The sequence below is a fragment of the Xyrauchen texanus genome, chromosome 16 (genome assembly GCF_025860055.1).
Source record: "Xyrauchen texanus isolate HMW12.3.18 chromosome 16, RBS_HiC_50CHRs, whole genome shotgun sequence".
NCBI classification, from domain to species: domain Eukaryota; kingdom Metazoa; phylum Chordata; class Actinopteri; order Cypriniformes; family Catostomidae; genus Xyrauchen; species Xyrauchen texanus.
Window position 1 is genome coordinate 42,638,762 of NC_068291.1, and position 13,907 is coordinate 42,652,668.

General features: G+C 39.3%; 1 protein-coding gene across 1 annotated transcript in view; it reads right to left on the minus strand.

Moving 5' to 3' along the window:
- Nucleotides 1–13,907, minus strand: part of LOC127657392 (kelch-like protein 29) — a 172,303-nt gene that overhangs the window by 37,666 nt on the left and 120,730 nt on the right. Inside the window, exons 10-11 of the mRNA XM_052146155.1 lie at nucleotides 13,168–13,350; nucleotides 10,919–11,099 (exon numbers count right to left, since the gene is read on the minus strand). Coding sequence (XP_052002115.1) covers nucleotides 10,919–11,099; nucleotides 13,168–13,350 — 364 coding nt within the window. The remainder of the gene's footprint in view (nucleotides 1–10,918; nucleotides 11,100–13,167; nucleotides 13,351–13,907) is intronic.

Consider the following 13,907-nt stretch of genomic DNA (forward strand, 5'->3'; position numbering starts at 1 on the left):
CCATAAACTGTTAAGCACTGTACAGCTAATATAGGTGTAGTAATGTTTACGTTAACACATTATCTTGTATTACCATATATAGCCTACATAAGAATAAATGGTTATTTGTTTTATTTGTGTACTATAATGTGCTTTTCTAGTGAAATTGTTTTCCTACTTGAAATTATTTGATATCACGATAAAAATGTACCACCTACAGAAACACGTTTGATATAATTACGGGACACAGTTGTCCAGGATCTGCGGAGAGCATCAAAAACCTGCACGGGTGCAAGTTTGTAGGGTAATAAATTTACAGCGCAAATTATGGTTACGCCAGGGATGCTTGTGCATCAACATTAGATGCTGGAATGTCCCGCCTCTTACTGAAATGAAAAATATGATTGGTTAGCAAATATCCAATCAAGTCCTGAACGTTCTGATTGGTGGATCAGCTTAGTTGGACTGTCTGTCTTGCCGGTGCCATCATAATCTCTGTACACTTATTAAACATTAATAATAATAATAATAAACACAATTAACTCAACGTTGTTGCGGCGTCGCGTTAGTAGATTGAAAAAGTTCAAGCCTATTTGTTGTTCTGGCGGCCATACGTATCATCACTTACATTATATATATATATAATAACAATAATTCTGTATATAATAATGAAATAATTACAAATAATATATACAGTGAGGAAAATAAGTATTTGAACACCCTGCTATTTTGCAAGTTCTCCCACTTATAAATCATGGAGGGGTCTGAAATTGTCATCGTAGGTGCATGTCCACTGTGAGAGACATAATCTAAAAACAAAAATCCAGAAATCACAATGTATGATTTTTTAACTATTTATTTGTATGATACAGCTGCAAATAAGTATTTGAACACCTGAGAAAATCAATGTTAATATTTGGTACAGTAGCCTTTGTTTGCAATTACAGAGGTCAAACGTTTCCTGTAGTTTTTCACCAGGTTTGCACACACTGCAGGAGGGATTTTGGCCCACTCCTCCACACAGATCTTCTCTAGATCAGTCAGGTTTCTGGGCTGTCGCTGAGAAACACGGAGTTTGAGCTCCCTCCAAAGATTCTCTATTGGGTTTAGGTCTGGAGACTGGCTAGGCCACGCTAGAACCTTGATATGCTTCTTACAGAGCCACTCCTTGGTTATCCTGGCTGTGTGCTTCGGGTCATTGTCATGTTGGAAGACCCAGCCTCGACCCATCTTCAATGCTCTAACTGAGGGAAGGATGTTGTTCCCCAAAATCTCGCCATACATGGCCCCGGTCATCCTCTCCTTAATACAGTGCAGTCGCCCTGTCCCATGTGCAGAAAAACACCCCCAAAGCATGATGCTACCACCCCCATGCTTCACAGTAGGGATGGTGTTCTTGGGATGGTACTCATCATTCTTCTTCCTCCAAACACGGTTAGTGGAATTATGACCAAAAGTTCTATTTTGGTCTCATCTGACCACATGACTTTCTCCCATGACTCCTCTGGATCATCCAAATGGTCATTGGCAAACTTAAGACGGGCCTTGACATGTGCTGGTTTAAGCAGGGGAACCTTCCGTGCCATGCATGATTTCAAACCATGACGTCTTAGTGTATTACCAACAGTAACCTTGGAAACGGTGGTCCCAGCTCTTTTCAGGTCATTGACCAGCTCCTCCCGTGTAGTTCTGGGCTGATTTCTCACCTTTCTTAGGATCATTGAGACCCCACGAGGTGAGATCTTGCATGGAGCCCCAGTCTGAGGGAGATTGACAGTCATGTTTAGCTTCTTCCATTTTCTAATGATTGCTCCAACAGTGGACCTTTTTTCACCAAGCTGCTTGGCAATTTCCCAGTAGCCCTTTCCAGCCTTGTGGAGGTGTACAATTTTGTCTCTAGTGTCTTTGGACAGCTCTTTGGTCTTGGCCATGTTAGTAGTTGGATTCTTACTGATTGTATGGGGTGGACAGGTGTCTTTATGCAGCTAACAACCTCAAACAGGTGCATCTAATTTAGGATAATAAATGGAGTGGAGGTGGACATTTTAAAGGCAGACTAACAGGTCTTTGAGGGTCAGAATTCTAGCTGATAGACAGGTGTTCAAATACTTATTTGCAGCTGTATCATACAAATAAATAGTTAAAAAATCATACATTGTGATTTCTGGATTTTTTTTTTTAGATTATGTCTCTCACATTGGACATGCACCTACGATGACAATTTCAGACCCCTCCATGATTTCTATGTGGGAGAACTTGCAAAATAGCAGGGTGTTCAAATACTTATTTTCCTCACTGTATATATATATATATATTATTTGTAATTATTTCATTATTATATACAGAATTATTGTTATTTGAGGGGCTTTCTCAGCAAATATTTATAAATGCGATTAATTTGATTAATTTATTAGCACACCAAGCAATTATTCAATTAAAAATTGTAATCGATTGACAGCCCTAAACTTAATTAACTAGTATCAACATCATTTTTGCTATCCAAGCAGTAAGAAATTAGTAATAAGTATCTGTAATTGTGTTTTTAACAGGAGTGAATGACAGATCATTGTAGAATTCGATTAGTGAAAATGCAGTTTACAAATATCAGTACTATTAGGCGTTATTTTACAAGTTAAAATTCAATTTTAATTTTAATTTCCCTGGGTAATGATGTTATATTTGACATCAAGAATTAGCATTTGAACTATAGTAAAACTAAAATGCTAGATATCTACAATTCATATCCTGCACATGATTAAATGTCAATACAGCTTGCCATTGTTGTGCTCTTGGAGACCAAAAACAAAGAGACTTCCAATTAATCAAAACAATCCTGTAATTTGGGTTCTGTCTTGTCGTTGTTACAATCAATGTGGTCTGAACAATCTACTCGTTCGGAGTGCAGCTGCTGGGTTTACTGTGGAGTATGTTGAGATAAAGGCACAGCGGCGGTTGGCGAGTTATCAGTAGTTTAATCCCATAGTGTGTTGAGTTTGCAGTGGGGTGCTCTATCTCAGCACGACACAGTCAGGCCTCATTTTAGCTGCCAGTAGAAGTCAACCGTGCAACACTCGATTCATCTGCAGAACAATTTGAGAACTTTTCACTCTGTTCCTCTGGGAATCATCTTGAAGATGTTCCTGGAACCAAAATCATTCTAAAACCAACTGAGTTGTGCTATTACTTTTTTAAAGAATTTTGACTGACGATTTTCACCTGGCGGATGATAAAAGTTGAAAAAATTCCCAAATCCCATTGAAGAAGGGATTCAAGACATAACTATAGGTCAGAATATCATAAAGACTTGAGGGTGGTCTCCTTTGTTTTAGACAAGTAAACAACCACATAGAACACACTAGCAACCACTTAGCAACCCACCAAAAAACACCCTAGCAACCATCTGACTAAAAACACTCCCAGCAAATACCTATAGCAGCAACACCCTTGCAATCACCAAGAACATCATAGAAACCACCTTATAGATCATAATAACCACATAGCAATGTGCTAAAAACTACTCTGAATACCTTATCAACTGCAAAGCAATGTTCTGGCAACTACTCGCAACACAAGTTTAGTAAAAAATATTCTCGATTGTGTCATCCACTGTGGGTCATCTGAGTGGGCGGTCGCCGCAGAGCTCTTTTGCCGTGCTTTATTCACCTCGATTCTCTGATTGGTGGATTGTTTCCCTTCAAGATCATGGGTAGAGTAGTTATTCAGCACAAATGTCACTATTGATCCAATTTTATTTTAAATGAAGTTGAAATAACGCAGACTGATGGCTTCAAAAGAATAATATTCCATTGATTAACAACCGCGGAGATCACGGTAGGTCTGTCATTAAAGGTCATTAATACCCTATAACGTTGCCTGTATCAGATTTGATATGCTATATTCTAAAGCCTATGCATCATTAACATAATCCAAATTTTGCAGAAGATCTGGTTGTCTGCAATGTACTAGATGTCTGCTGCCATTTGGGCATTTCTTGATGTGAAAATATTTGTAAAATTTTCCAAAAATGTCCGTTTTTGTATTGCATGCACTCGTTTTTATATGTGAAATCTTTGGTGATTTTAATAAAGTGAAAGTGACAGTAATGATTATATTGTTACTGATATTTTAAAATGAGTTTTTGCTGAATATAACAGGCTTTTGAGCAAAGCTCAAGTTGATAAGCAACTTGTGCTTGATTAAAATTGTGTATATTATTTTATTGACAAAGCCTGTTGAAATCGATGTATCAAATATGAAACAACAGGATTTTGAGGTGTATCTCTCAATCACCATTACATGCCCACCACAAAAACAATCACAGATCTTTAAATAATCTGACATATACTTTTTATAAGATATATTTAAAATATATTTTCAAAGTGTGAACTAATATTTCTGTGTATTTTCATATATGCAGGCTGCTCTGTCATTATAAAGATCTCATTCATTTACATTACAAGCTATTATGATGTCATCTTACCATACGTTTGTGAGTGCCATCGAAAATATTCTTTACATATTCCCCTTTTTAAATGGTTAATATAGTGTTTGGTGCATAAAATACATATGATAAAGATAAATATTTTTATTGAAAAAATACTATTTTATTCATATTGTATTTGATGTGCTGAATTGAATGGTAAATGGTCTGCACTTATATAGGGCCTTTTTAAGCCTTAACGGCGTGGTAGTTGGCATAGTGGGCTAAAGCACTGAGATGGTAAGCAGAAGGTCACTGGTTCGATCCCCACAGTCACCACCATTGTGTCCTTGAGCAAGACACTTAACTCCAGGTTGCTCCGGGGGGATTGTCCCTGTAATAAGTGCACTGTAAGTCGCTTTGGATAAAAGCATCAGCCAAATGCATAAATGTAACGGTATTCAAAGCGCTTTACACTGTGACTCATTCACCCATTCACACACACATGATAGCAGAGTTGCTATGTAAGGTGCTAGCCTGCCATTTGGAGCAACTTGGGGTTCAGTGTCTTGCCCAAGGACACTTCGGCATGTGGGTTGGGATTCAAACCACCAACGCTGCGATTAGTGGCCGACCCGCTCTACCAACTGAGCCACAGTCGCCCCATAATTGAACTGTGATGCATTTCAATCCATATTTATAGGCTACAGAGAGGAAGTTGTCACGGTCAAACTCTCAAACATTTGGTATCTCTGAAAAGCCCAGAGACTCCTCTGATAATACCCCAAGATTTACCCTTGTAGCATGTATGGGCTAAGAAAAACTTCAATAAAAAATGTCCTACACCTGAATGAATTGCTGGGCCTCAGGAGGATAATGACCTTTATAGACTCATGTATCAAATATGATACAGTACATAAAAATTGAATTTTCTGACAATTCTTTCATATGTCAGGCTTTAAAATGTATTTCCTTTAGTAAAAATGAATGGGATTTACTTCCAGAACCTGACTGCTGTGCTCTATAGTACCAAGAACATGCATTAATAAAGTAAATTATGTCAAATATGATTTCATGTTGACTTTTAAAGCATAAACTTGATGAGCCATGTTTGTTATATGGCTGAAAGTGCAAATTAAAACAATATTTCCTATTCAGTGCACGATTAACTAATATATCCACTGTTAGAGCCCATTAATGTTCAGATTTAGTGCTTTAATTGTAGCAGTTAATGCTTTAGCAAGTGACACAAAGCATTGTGCCAAAGCCACGACTGTTTGACATGTGGAGAAAATGAACTCCTAAAGCTAGTTTTTCTTTCTTTCTGTCAGCCGTTCCTCGATTTCTCTCTCCTTCACTAATTTCAGAGCTGAGATGGAAAGTGTGAGACTGAGACTTTTGTGACCAGAATATGTCATCAAAGAACAATTAAATGGTAAGTTTAAGCGCTTGAATGGGGTACATACTCAGAATAATCAGCATTTACTTGCTGCCGTTAGAGGGTTGGACTCGAGGGGTGTGGTATTTCAAGATGTAAAAGGTTAGGAGACACCCAGTGAGAGCACACTGTTAGCTTCCATGATAAGCACCATGACACAAATATGACATTTGATGAGCTCGTGTGTATATTTGATGTAGTTGGAGTATAATGCCTTCAAAATGAAACGTCTTGTAATCAAACTTGATGAAGTCAGATTTGCGCAATATATTTTGGATGGGGAAGATTTTCAGCGAGGAACGACTTTACATTTCTTACTGTTCCCCACACAAAGCTATCATATGACTTTATAAGAAGTTTTATGATACTTCTTATGGTGTTTTAGTCCTTTTTCAGGGCTGTAAGATGTGACAGCTTTGCGCACATTTGCGATAAAAGGCATGATAAGCAACAACAAATTTTAACCCATTTCTAGAAGACGAGCGTAAACAGTGGTGCTTCTCTAATAGGCTATTCATAATAGGCTGGTCACTGGATATGGGTTTTTCAGTCATCTTTACCTTAACTAGTATGTTAATAAAATAATTAAAACAAATTGTTTTGAGTGACTCCAGTCAGGCTTCCTAAGCAACCAAATTGGCCCGGTTGCTAGGGTAGGTAAAGTCACATAGGGTAACCTCCTTGTGGTCGCTATAATGTAGTTCTCACTCTCGGTGGGGCGTGTGGTGATTTGTGCGAGGATGTCGCAGAGAATAGCTTGAGCCTCCATGCGCACTAGGTCTCTGCGGTAACGCGCTCTACAAGCCGCATGATAAGATGATTTATCTTGTGATGAATATTTATAGTAAAACAAATTGTCATTATATCAGATCATTAAAAATAAAAAGGACATTAAAAAGAAGTTTTAGAAAAGTGTAGTAGTATTTAATAAAACAATTCTGATAAATGATATAAAAAACAACTAAACATATTCGACCACACTCTTCAGTTATAAAGGGGTCATGAAATGGGGAATTAAATGTTCCTTGTAATTTAGACATATAAGAGGTAACTGTACTATAAAAACCTACTGTAAATTTCAGAAGCCAAAACGTCTAAAAAGAGCATTTATTGTTGCCACCCTGCTGAAACATCTCATTTTGAAATCTGTCTCTTTGTGACGTCACTAAACATTGCTCATTTGTATTAACACATCTCACAACATGCATCGTGAGAGCAAGAGAGCAGGCCTTGTGTGGTACATAACATAACACCTAACTGCAGATGCGAGTGCTTGGCGAATGCACGGCCAACACATAGTCCCGTTGTACATTCATTATATTAGCTCTTAAGTTGCTCTGGTGGTTAAAAACCTCAGATCACAAGAGGGACATCGATTTTTTAGGTGTGACCTCGAAATCGGATATGGTAGATGAGCCAATAGTTGAGGACTAGGGAGAGACAATAAGAAAAAACATCATGGTTACCTAAACAACCTCCGTTCCCCGAGGGAAGTAACGAGACATTGTGTCGAATGAAGTGACACAAGGGGTCATCCTGGGATGCCAAACATACCTCTGAACCTGAGAAAAGGCCAATGTCAAGATGGCAGACAGAATTTGCATGCCCCGCCCCAGACATGGGCAGCGAGTGTCAGTCAGGATTTTGCACTGAGGAGCCGAAAATAAGGTACGGCCGTTTACAGTGGTAGGTCTAGTGCTGTGGCAGGAGGGACACAACGTGTCGTTTCTTCCCTCGGGGAACGGAGGTTACAACAGTAACTATGACATTGACCTTCTATCACTCACTCGCTCTTTATTGAGAATGTGGGTGTCGCAGCCTGAAGGCGGATGAAACAAGGATTCTCCTCCCGGCCCTCTACCGGGGGATGGAGTGGTCTTGGTACCAGCTCCGGATGGAATGTCTGACAGCCTGGGTCACGTTCCTGGTCCTGGTAGGGGTCCTGTAGACGGGGGGCGTACACCGCCTGTGAGGTGCTCGATGCTGGGGCTGAGAGCTGGATCCAGTTTGCCTGTTGTTTAGCCGTAGGGGGACACCCTTGGTGAGCAGGCGGGGTGCGCTGGTTTGGCGGCGCCATGGTAAGATGTGCCATCTGCTTCTTCACCACAGAAAAACTGCTGGGCGAAGTCGTCGCAGGTGTCGCCGAAGAGGCCAAGCTGGGAGACGGGGGTGTTGAGAAAGCGTGCCTTGTCAACGCTGTGCATCTCTACCATGTTCAGACAGAGGTGACGCGCTGTGACCTTCGTGGCTCTGAGAGTGAGGTCGGTGGCAGAGTGCAGTTCCAGCAGCACATCGGGGGCGGAACTACCCAGGAGCAGATCTTTGAGTGCTTTGGCTTGGTGAACTTGCAGAAGAGCCATGGCATGCAGGGCAGAGGCGGCCTGTCCTGTGGCACTGTAGACTTTCGAGGTCAGAGATGACATCATTCTACAGGTTTTGAAGGGGAGTACCGGGCGGTCCCACCAGGTGGCGGCGTTCTCAGGACACAAGTGGATTGCAACTGCTCTGTCCACCTGGGGGACCTCCGTGTACCCGTGGGCCACCCCGCCATCCAGGGTAGTGAGAGCGCAATTCTGGGCAATAAAAGTTGCACTTCCGGGAAGAAAGGAATTGAGCTATGAGCTAATTGGCTATGAGCGGTGCCCTGACCCGAGGAACCGATCGAGTAGCCGTGAGGGGGGGACGGAGGTTTCCAGTCCAGCCTCGTGCTCACAGCGGCCCAGGAATGCATAGCGGACATCTGCGTGTCAGCCCCAGACTGGGCAAGCAGACCCAAAGGTGGCAGCCATCAGTATGTGTGTGCGTAATTTCACAGTGGTTTGGACTATGATGTGTTCGTTTTTTTCCGGTTCATGTCAGTGTGGATTGCTTGTAAACAGTCATAATACTATTCAAGCTTTGCAAAGGAACGGTTATTGATGGATGGGGCAGTTAAAAATGTAAGTAAACAGTTTCATTCATGAATATTTCAGATCTCATCACTTTTTGATAGTTTATGGTGCTGATGTGTTAAAAGATTTGCTTGAGATTTAATATATTCAGATGCAATGTGTTGGATGTGTGTTATGTGTAAATCCTGCAATTTTGTTTTAGATGAGATGTTAGCCAATCAGAACAGAGGGCATTTACCTTGAAGTTTTAAGAAGATGCTTTGGCCAAAACCAAGCGTTTCAGACAAAGGGCCAAAAACACGGAGGAAAATGATCATATATTACTAAATTGTGATTGTTTTGGTGCAAAAAATGTTTTTTTAGAACATTATTACTGGACCTCAGGGAAGATAATAAAATTATTTTAAAAAAGCACTTCATGATCCCTTTAATTTGTTCCAATAATAATTCTTTTTTGTTCACTAGCATCAGTGCTAACACCTAAAATAGAAAGTGTACAGCCCTATCAAAATAATCGTTTTGTGTGCCATGGGTAAAAAAAAACAGCATTTGAGTGAATAATGACAGAATTTTCATATTTGGGTAAACAATCCCTTTAAGACAACTGATATAGTTTGGAAAATGACACAACTGGAAAATTATGACAATGCTAAAAATACAAGCTCATACACAAATTACAGTATTGATACGTGCATCCCTGTCAGAAATGAAATGAGGACGCAAAAGGAGAAATAGAAAGTTTCAGAAGTCAAATTCCCATACATTTTCTCGATAGAGGAATTGATTATTAGGCAAAAATCCTTTTGAGGGTTTTAATAGATGGTATATGCTTCTGTTAAAGTGTGCTATTTCAACTAAAAGTAAACTAATGTGTTTAATAGTGGAATTCCTGACGAAGAACTACACTACCCATAATCCTGAAGAGAAAAAATTCCACCAATCAGAGAATCGCGGCAACCAAAGTGCACCAAAAGAGTTCTGCAGCAACATGATGCAATGTGAATGATGCAATATTTGCATACAATTGATATAACTAAATATTTTGCAATAAACTTGTTTAAACTAAATAAACTAAAAAAGTGTTTTAACATAAACTTTAAATCAAGTTTTCTTTTTCCATCCTTGTTAATTCAATTACATCATTTTCAATGCTTCATGGGATTGTAGTTCATTCCCACATGAAAGACGTTAAGTACACAATCTTGCACCTTTATCATTTTGTTGAATCTCAAATATATTTTTGCTTTAAATCAAAGCTTGTAATGTTGTGATTCACCTCAGATCTGGTTGGTTTGGTTCATGGTGTACAACTCTGTTTCACTCTATTGCTGTGCCCAGTTTTTCTCCCCCATTACATTGGATTTAGACTTCAAACTCACAACTCACTGCTCTTCGACTTTTCTGAAGAGCAGTGTATGAAATATCGTATTGCACTCATAACGCAAATGCTCTGGGTTATTACATATACTGTAGGTTCAGATTTACACGCCCCTAAACGCCACATAGGAACCAACTATACCCCTTCAAAGTGGGCGGTTCTTGGAGAGATAATACTGCATTGTGGACCAGACTTCATGATGATAGTCAAAATGACAGCACCCTATTGTATATACTCTAAATACAAAAGTCAATAATTCACAGGAGTTCCAAACAAACCTGGAATGAATCGTACAACAGCCTGTACTGCCAGTTAGTTAAGTTAAAAAAAGAAATTGAATGTAAGTGCAAATTGATTGTTCATATCATGTCAAGAGTGATACTGCTCAAGGGAATGGATTTATTTTTAACATTTCCAGTGTGTTAACTTTAAAACAGTCTTCAAATCCAAATCTGATTTGTTTACATCATCATCTCTTGTAGTTTACACATTCTATTCCTTATAAAGACAGTGACTGTGTCGTGACCTCTGTGTAACGGTCCATTATAGATACAGCGAAACCCGATCCAATGTATGCAATACCTCTGCCACAATCACCTGCCAGCAAAAGTACTCCCTTAATACTCCAGCACTGATCTAATTATCAGATCAGCTACCGGCACAAAAAGAGCTGACCACACATTTATCCACAATGTTTAATGGCGTCCATTCACCAGCCCTGTGTCAGAAAAAGCCAACTAAACTGTGAGCAAAAAGCAGTATGGAAAATAAGTGGGATGCAAAAACTGCGAACTTGAATTGTTGGATGGTACCTTTCCACATTATCCAGGTTTCCGGCCACTCCGACTCCTCCAATGGTGTAAAGTTTGCCGTCATACACCACACTGTTGTGCCGGCAACGTGGTACTGTCATCCGAGACACCAGATTCCAATTATCCAGCAAGGACATATAGCACCACACATCAGCCAGTGTGACTCCAGACTCCATGCCACCTATAGAAGGAATAAAGCCAGAACACAAATGAGTGCTAAAATCTCCATTAACACCCTACACACCGCCTGACTCCATCATCACACCTTCATTATACATGTCTGATATAGAGTGAGAACCACAAAACAGCACAACAGCCCTCATGTTTGTCTCTTTCAGGGAATCATATTTAGCTGGATTCAAAGAGATCTCATTTGATATTGAATGCTTTTAGCAAAACACTACAAAAGTCTGGGAAAATGCCCGTTTTGGTGAGTTATTAATGTAAATACAGTCATTAGACCTGCACAACTTTCAGAAGGAATTCTGGAATATTCTTCCATTTCAGCCCATCCATATTCTTAGGTTTTATCATTTGAAAGGGTTGTTTGAGGTAATTCTTCACCATTCTCTGTTGGGTAAAGGTCTGGGCTTTGAATGGGCCACTCCTAAAGATGGATTTTCTTTTTGAATCCATTCTGTAGTGGATATAATTAGATGATTAGGGTCATTGTCCTGCTGCATCAACCAACTTCTCCTGAGCTTCAGCTGGTGCACAGCCACCCTGACATTATCCTGTAGGATATCATGATAAATTTAGGAATTCATTTACCCTTAATGATGGCAAGCGGTCCAGGCCTCGAAGCAGCAAAGCAGCCCCAAATCATGATGCTCCCTCCACCCTTCTTCACCATTGGGATGTTTTCATGTTGGTATGAGGTGCCCTTTTTTATGCCACATGTACAGTGCATGTTCTTCCCAAATAATTCAACCTTAGTTTCATCAGTCCACAAAACATTTTCCCAGTAGCGTTGTGGAGTGCCAAGGTGATCTTTGTTAAACTTCAGGCATGCAGCAATGTTTTTGTTGGAAAGCAGCGGCTTCCTTCATCATGTCCTGCCATGAACACCATACCTTTTTAATGTTATCCGTATATTAGACTCATGAACAGAGATGTTAACCAGTCCCAATAATTCCTTCAAAGTCTTTATCTGTCACCCCAAGGCTCTTTTGTACCTCAATAAGCATTCTGCGGTGTGCCCTTTGAGTCATCTTGGCTGGACGGCCACTTCTAGAGAGAGTACCTACAGTACTAAATCATCTCCGTTTATAGACAGTTTCTCTAACTGTGGACAGGTGAATATCTAAACTCTTTGAGATAACTTTGTAAACCTTTCCTGCTTTATGCAAAGCAACAATCCTTGATCTTAGGTCTTGCGAGGCATGGTCCATGTCAGCAGATGCTTCTTGTGAATAGTAAACTCAACACGTTTGAGTGCTTTTTGTAAGTCAAAGTAGCTCCACACACAACCCTAATCTCGTTTCATTATCCAGATGCCAGGATTTTTTTTGTTGTTGCCATCTATAGCCTAGGGATTCACTTTCTTTTTCCACAGCACTGTGTACATTTAATAGGATGTGTTCATTAAAGACAAGAAAGATTATAATTGTGTGTGTGTGCTGTTAGCATTGTAATTGTCTATACTTGACTTTAATGAAGATGAGATCACATTTAAAAAAAAACAGCAAATTCCACAGGGTTCACATACTTTTTCTTGCCACTGTATATATATATATATATATATATATATATATATATATATATATATAAAAAATTATTAAATAGTTATAAATATATATAATATTTTTTTGCTATAAATTCTCTCAAAAACATGGGAAATTTCCCCATTTGTGCAAGTTTCTTTTATTTTTGCAACAATGATCATCATTATGCTGCAGATGGGCAGCTTTTGCAGTACAATTATTTTATAATTATTATGTATGCAGTTTTATTACCAAATAATAATTGTGAAACATTTTAAATTGTTAATGTATTTGAAAACTGAAAAAGTAAAATACAAAATGTGACATCCTTAAAAGAATCACCTTTATTTTTTGCATAATGTTGGTTTTATTGTAGTATCTGTGTGGTGATATCTATTAACATCATCAAAATAAGGCATGACCAGTCGTAAAGAAATATCTGAAGCACCATCTGTCTTTTTCAATCTCTCTGTGTTGTGCTAAATATAAAAAAAGCATTCACCAATGTGAACCAAACTGCAAGTGACACACTGTCGCTTTGATTACCTGACAGGTAGATATTATCCCCCGCTGATATGACGGAGAAGAACTCGCGGTTGAAGAAAGGCAAGCTGGCCAGGGGGTACCACTTGTTGTTCTGCGGGTTGAAGCAAGTGACGACTGTTAGTGAACGCTGGTTCATTCCGATGACCTGCCGACCCCCCACCAGCACGATCACCTCGGCAACACCTGCAGGGATCGAGAAAGAAACAAACACTGTGACACTCACAAAAATAACCATCAGAGGACCAGTTTGGACTAGTCTCTGACTTTTGTCTATCAGCATAAATTCTGGTCCATTTTGCAGCTTATTCTGGCCAAGAACCGCCCACTTAGACAGGAAGAGACCGTCTGATTGACATCGATGAACAATCAAAGCTTGCTTTGTTTTAATATGGAGTTTATGGGTGGGTTTTTTTCTGAAATAGCATAAATATAGACTTCTCAATCTGTCCATTCAAACACAGTTCTGCTTGTAAAAAAAAGAGCAGAAAAAGCTAACTTTGCTAACTGGGATCCTGTATATACAATTGAAGTCTGATGTTTAAATACACTAAAGTTGAAGTCATTAAAACTAATTTTTAAACCACTCCATATTAGCAAACTATAGTTTTGACAAGTCGTTTAAAACATCAACTTTGTGCATGACACATGTAACTATTCCAACAATTGTTTACAGACAGATTTTTAATTGACTGTATCACAATTCCAGTGGATCTGAAGTTTACATACACTGGTTAACTGTG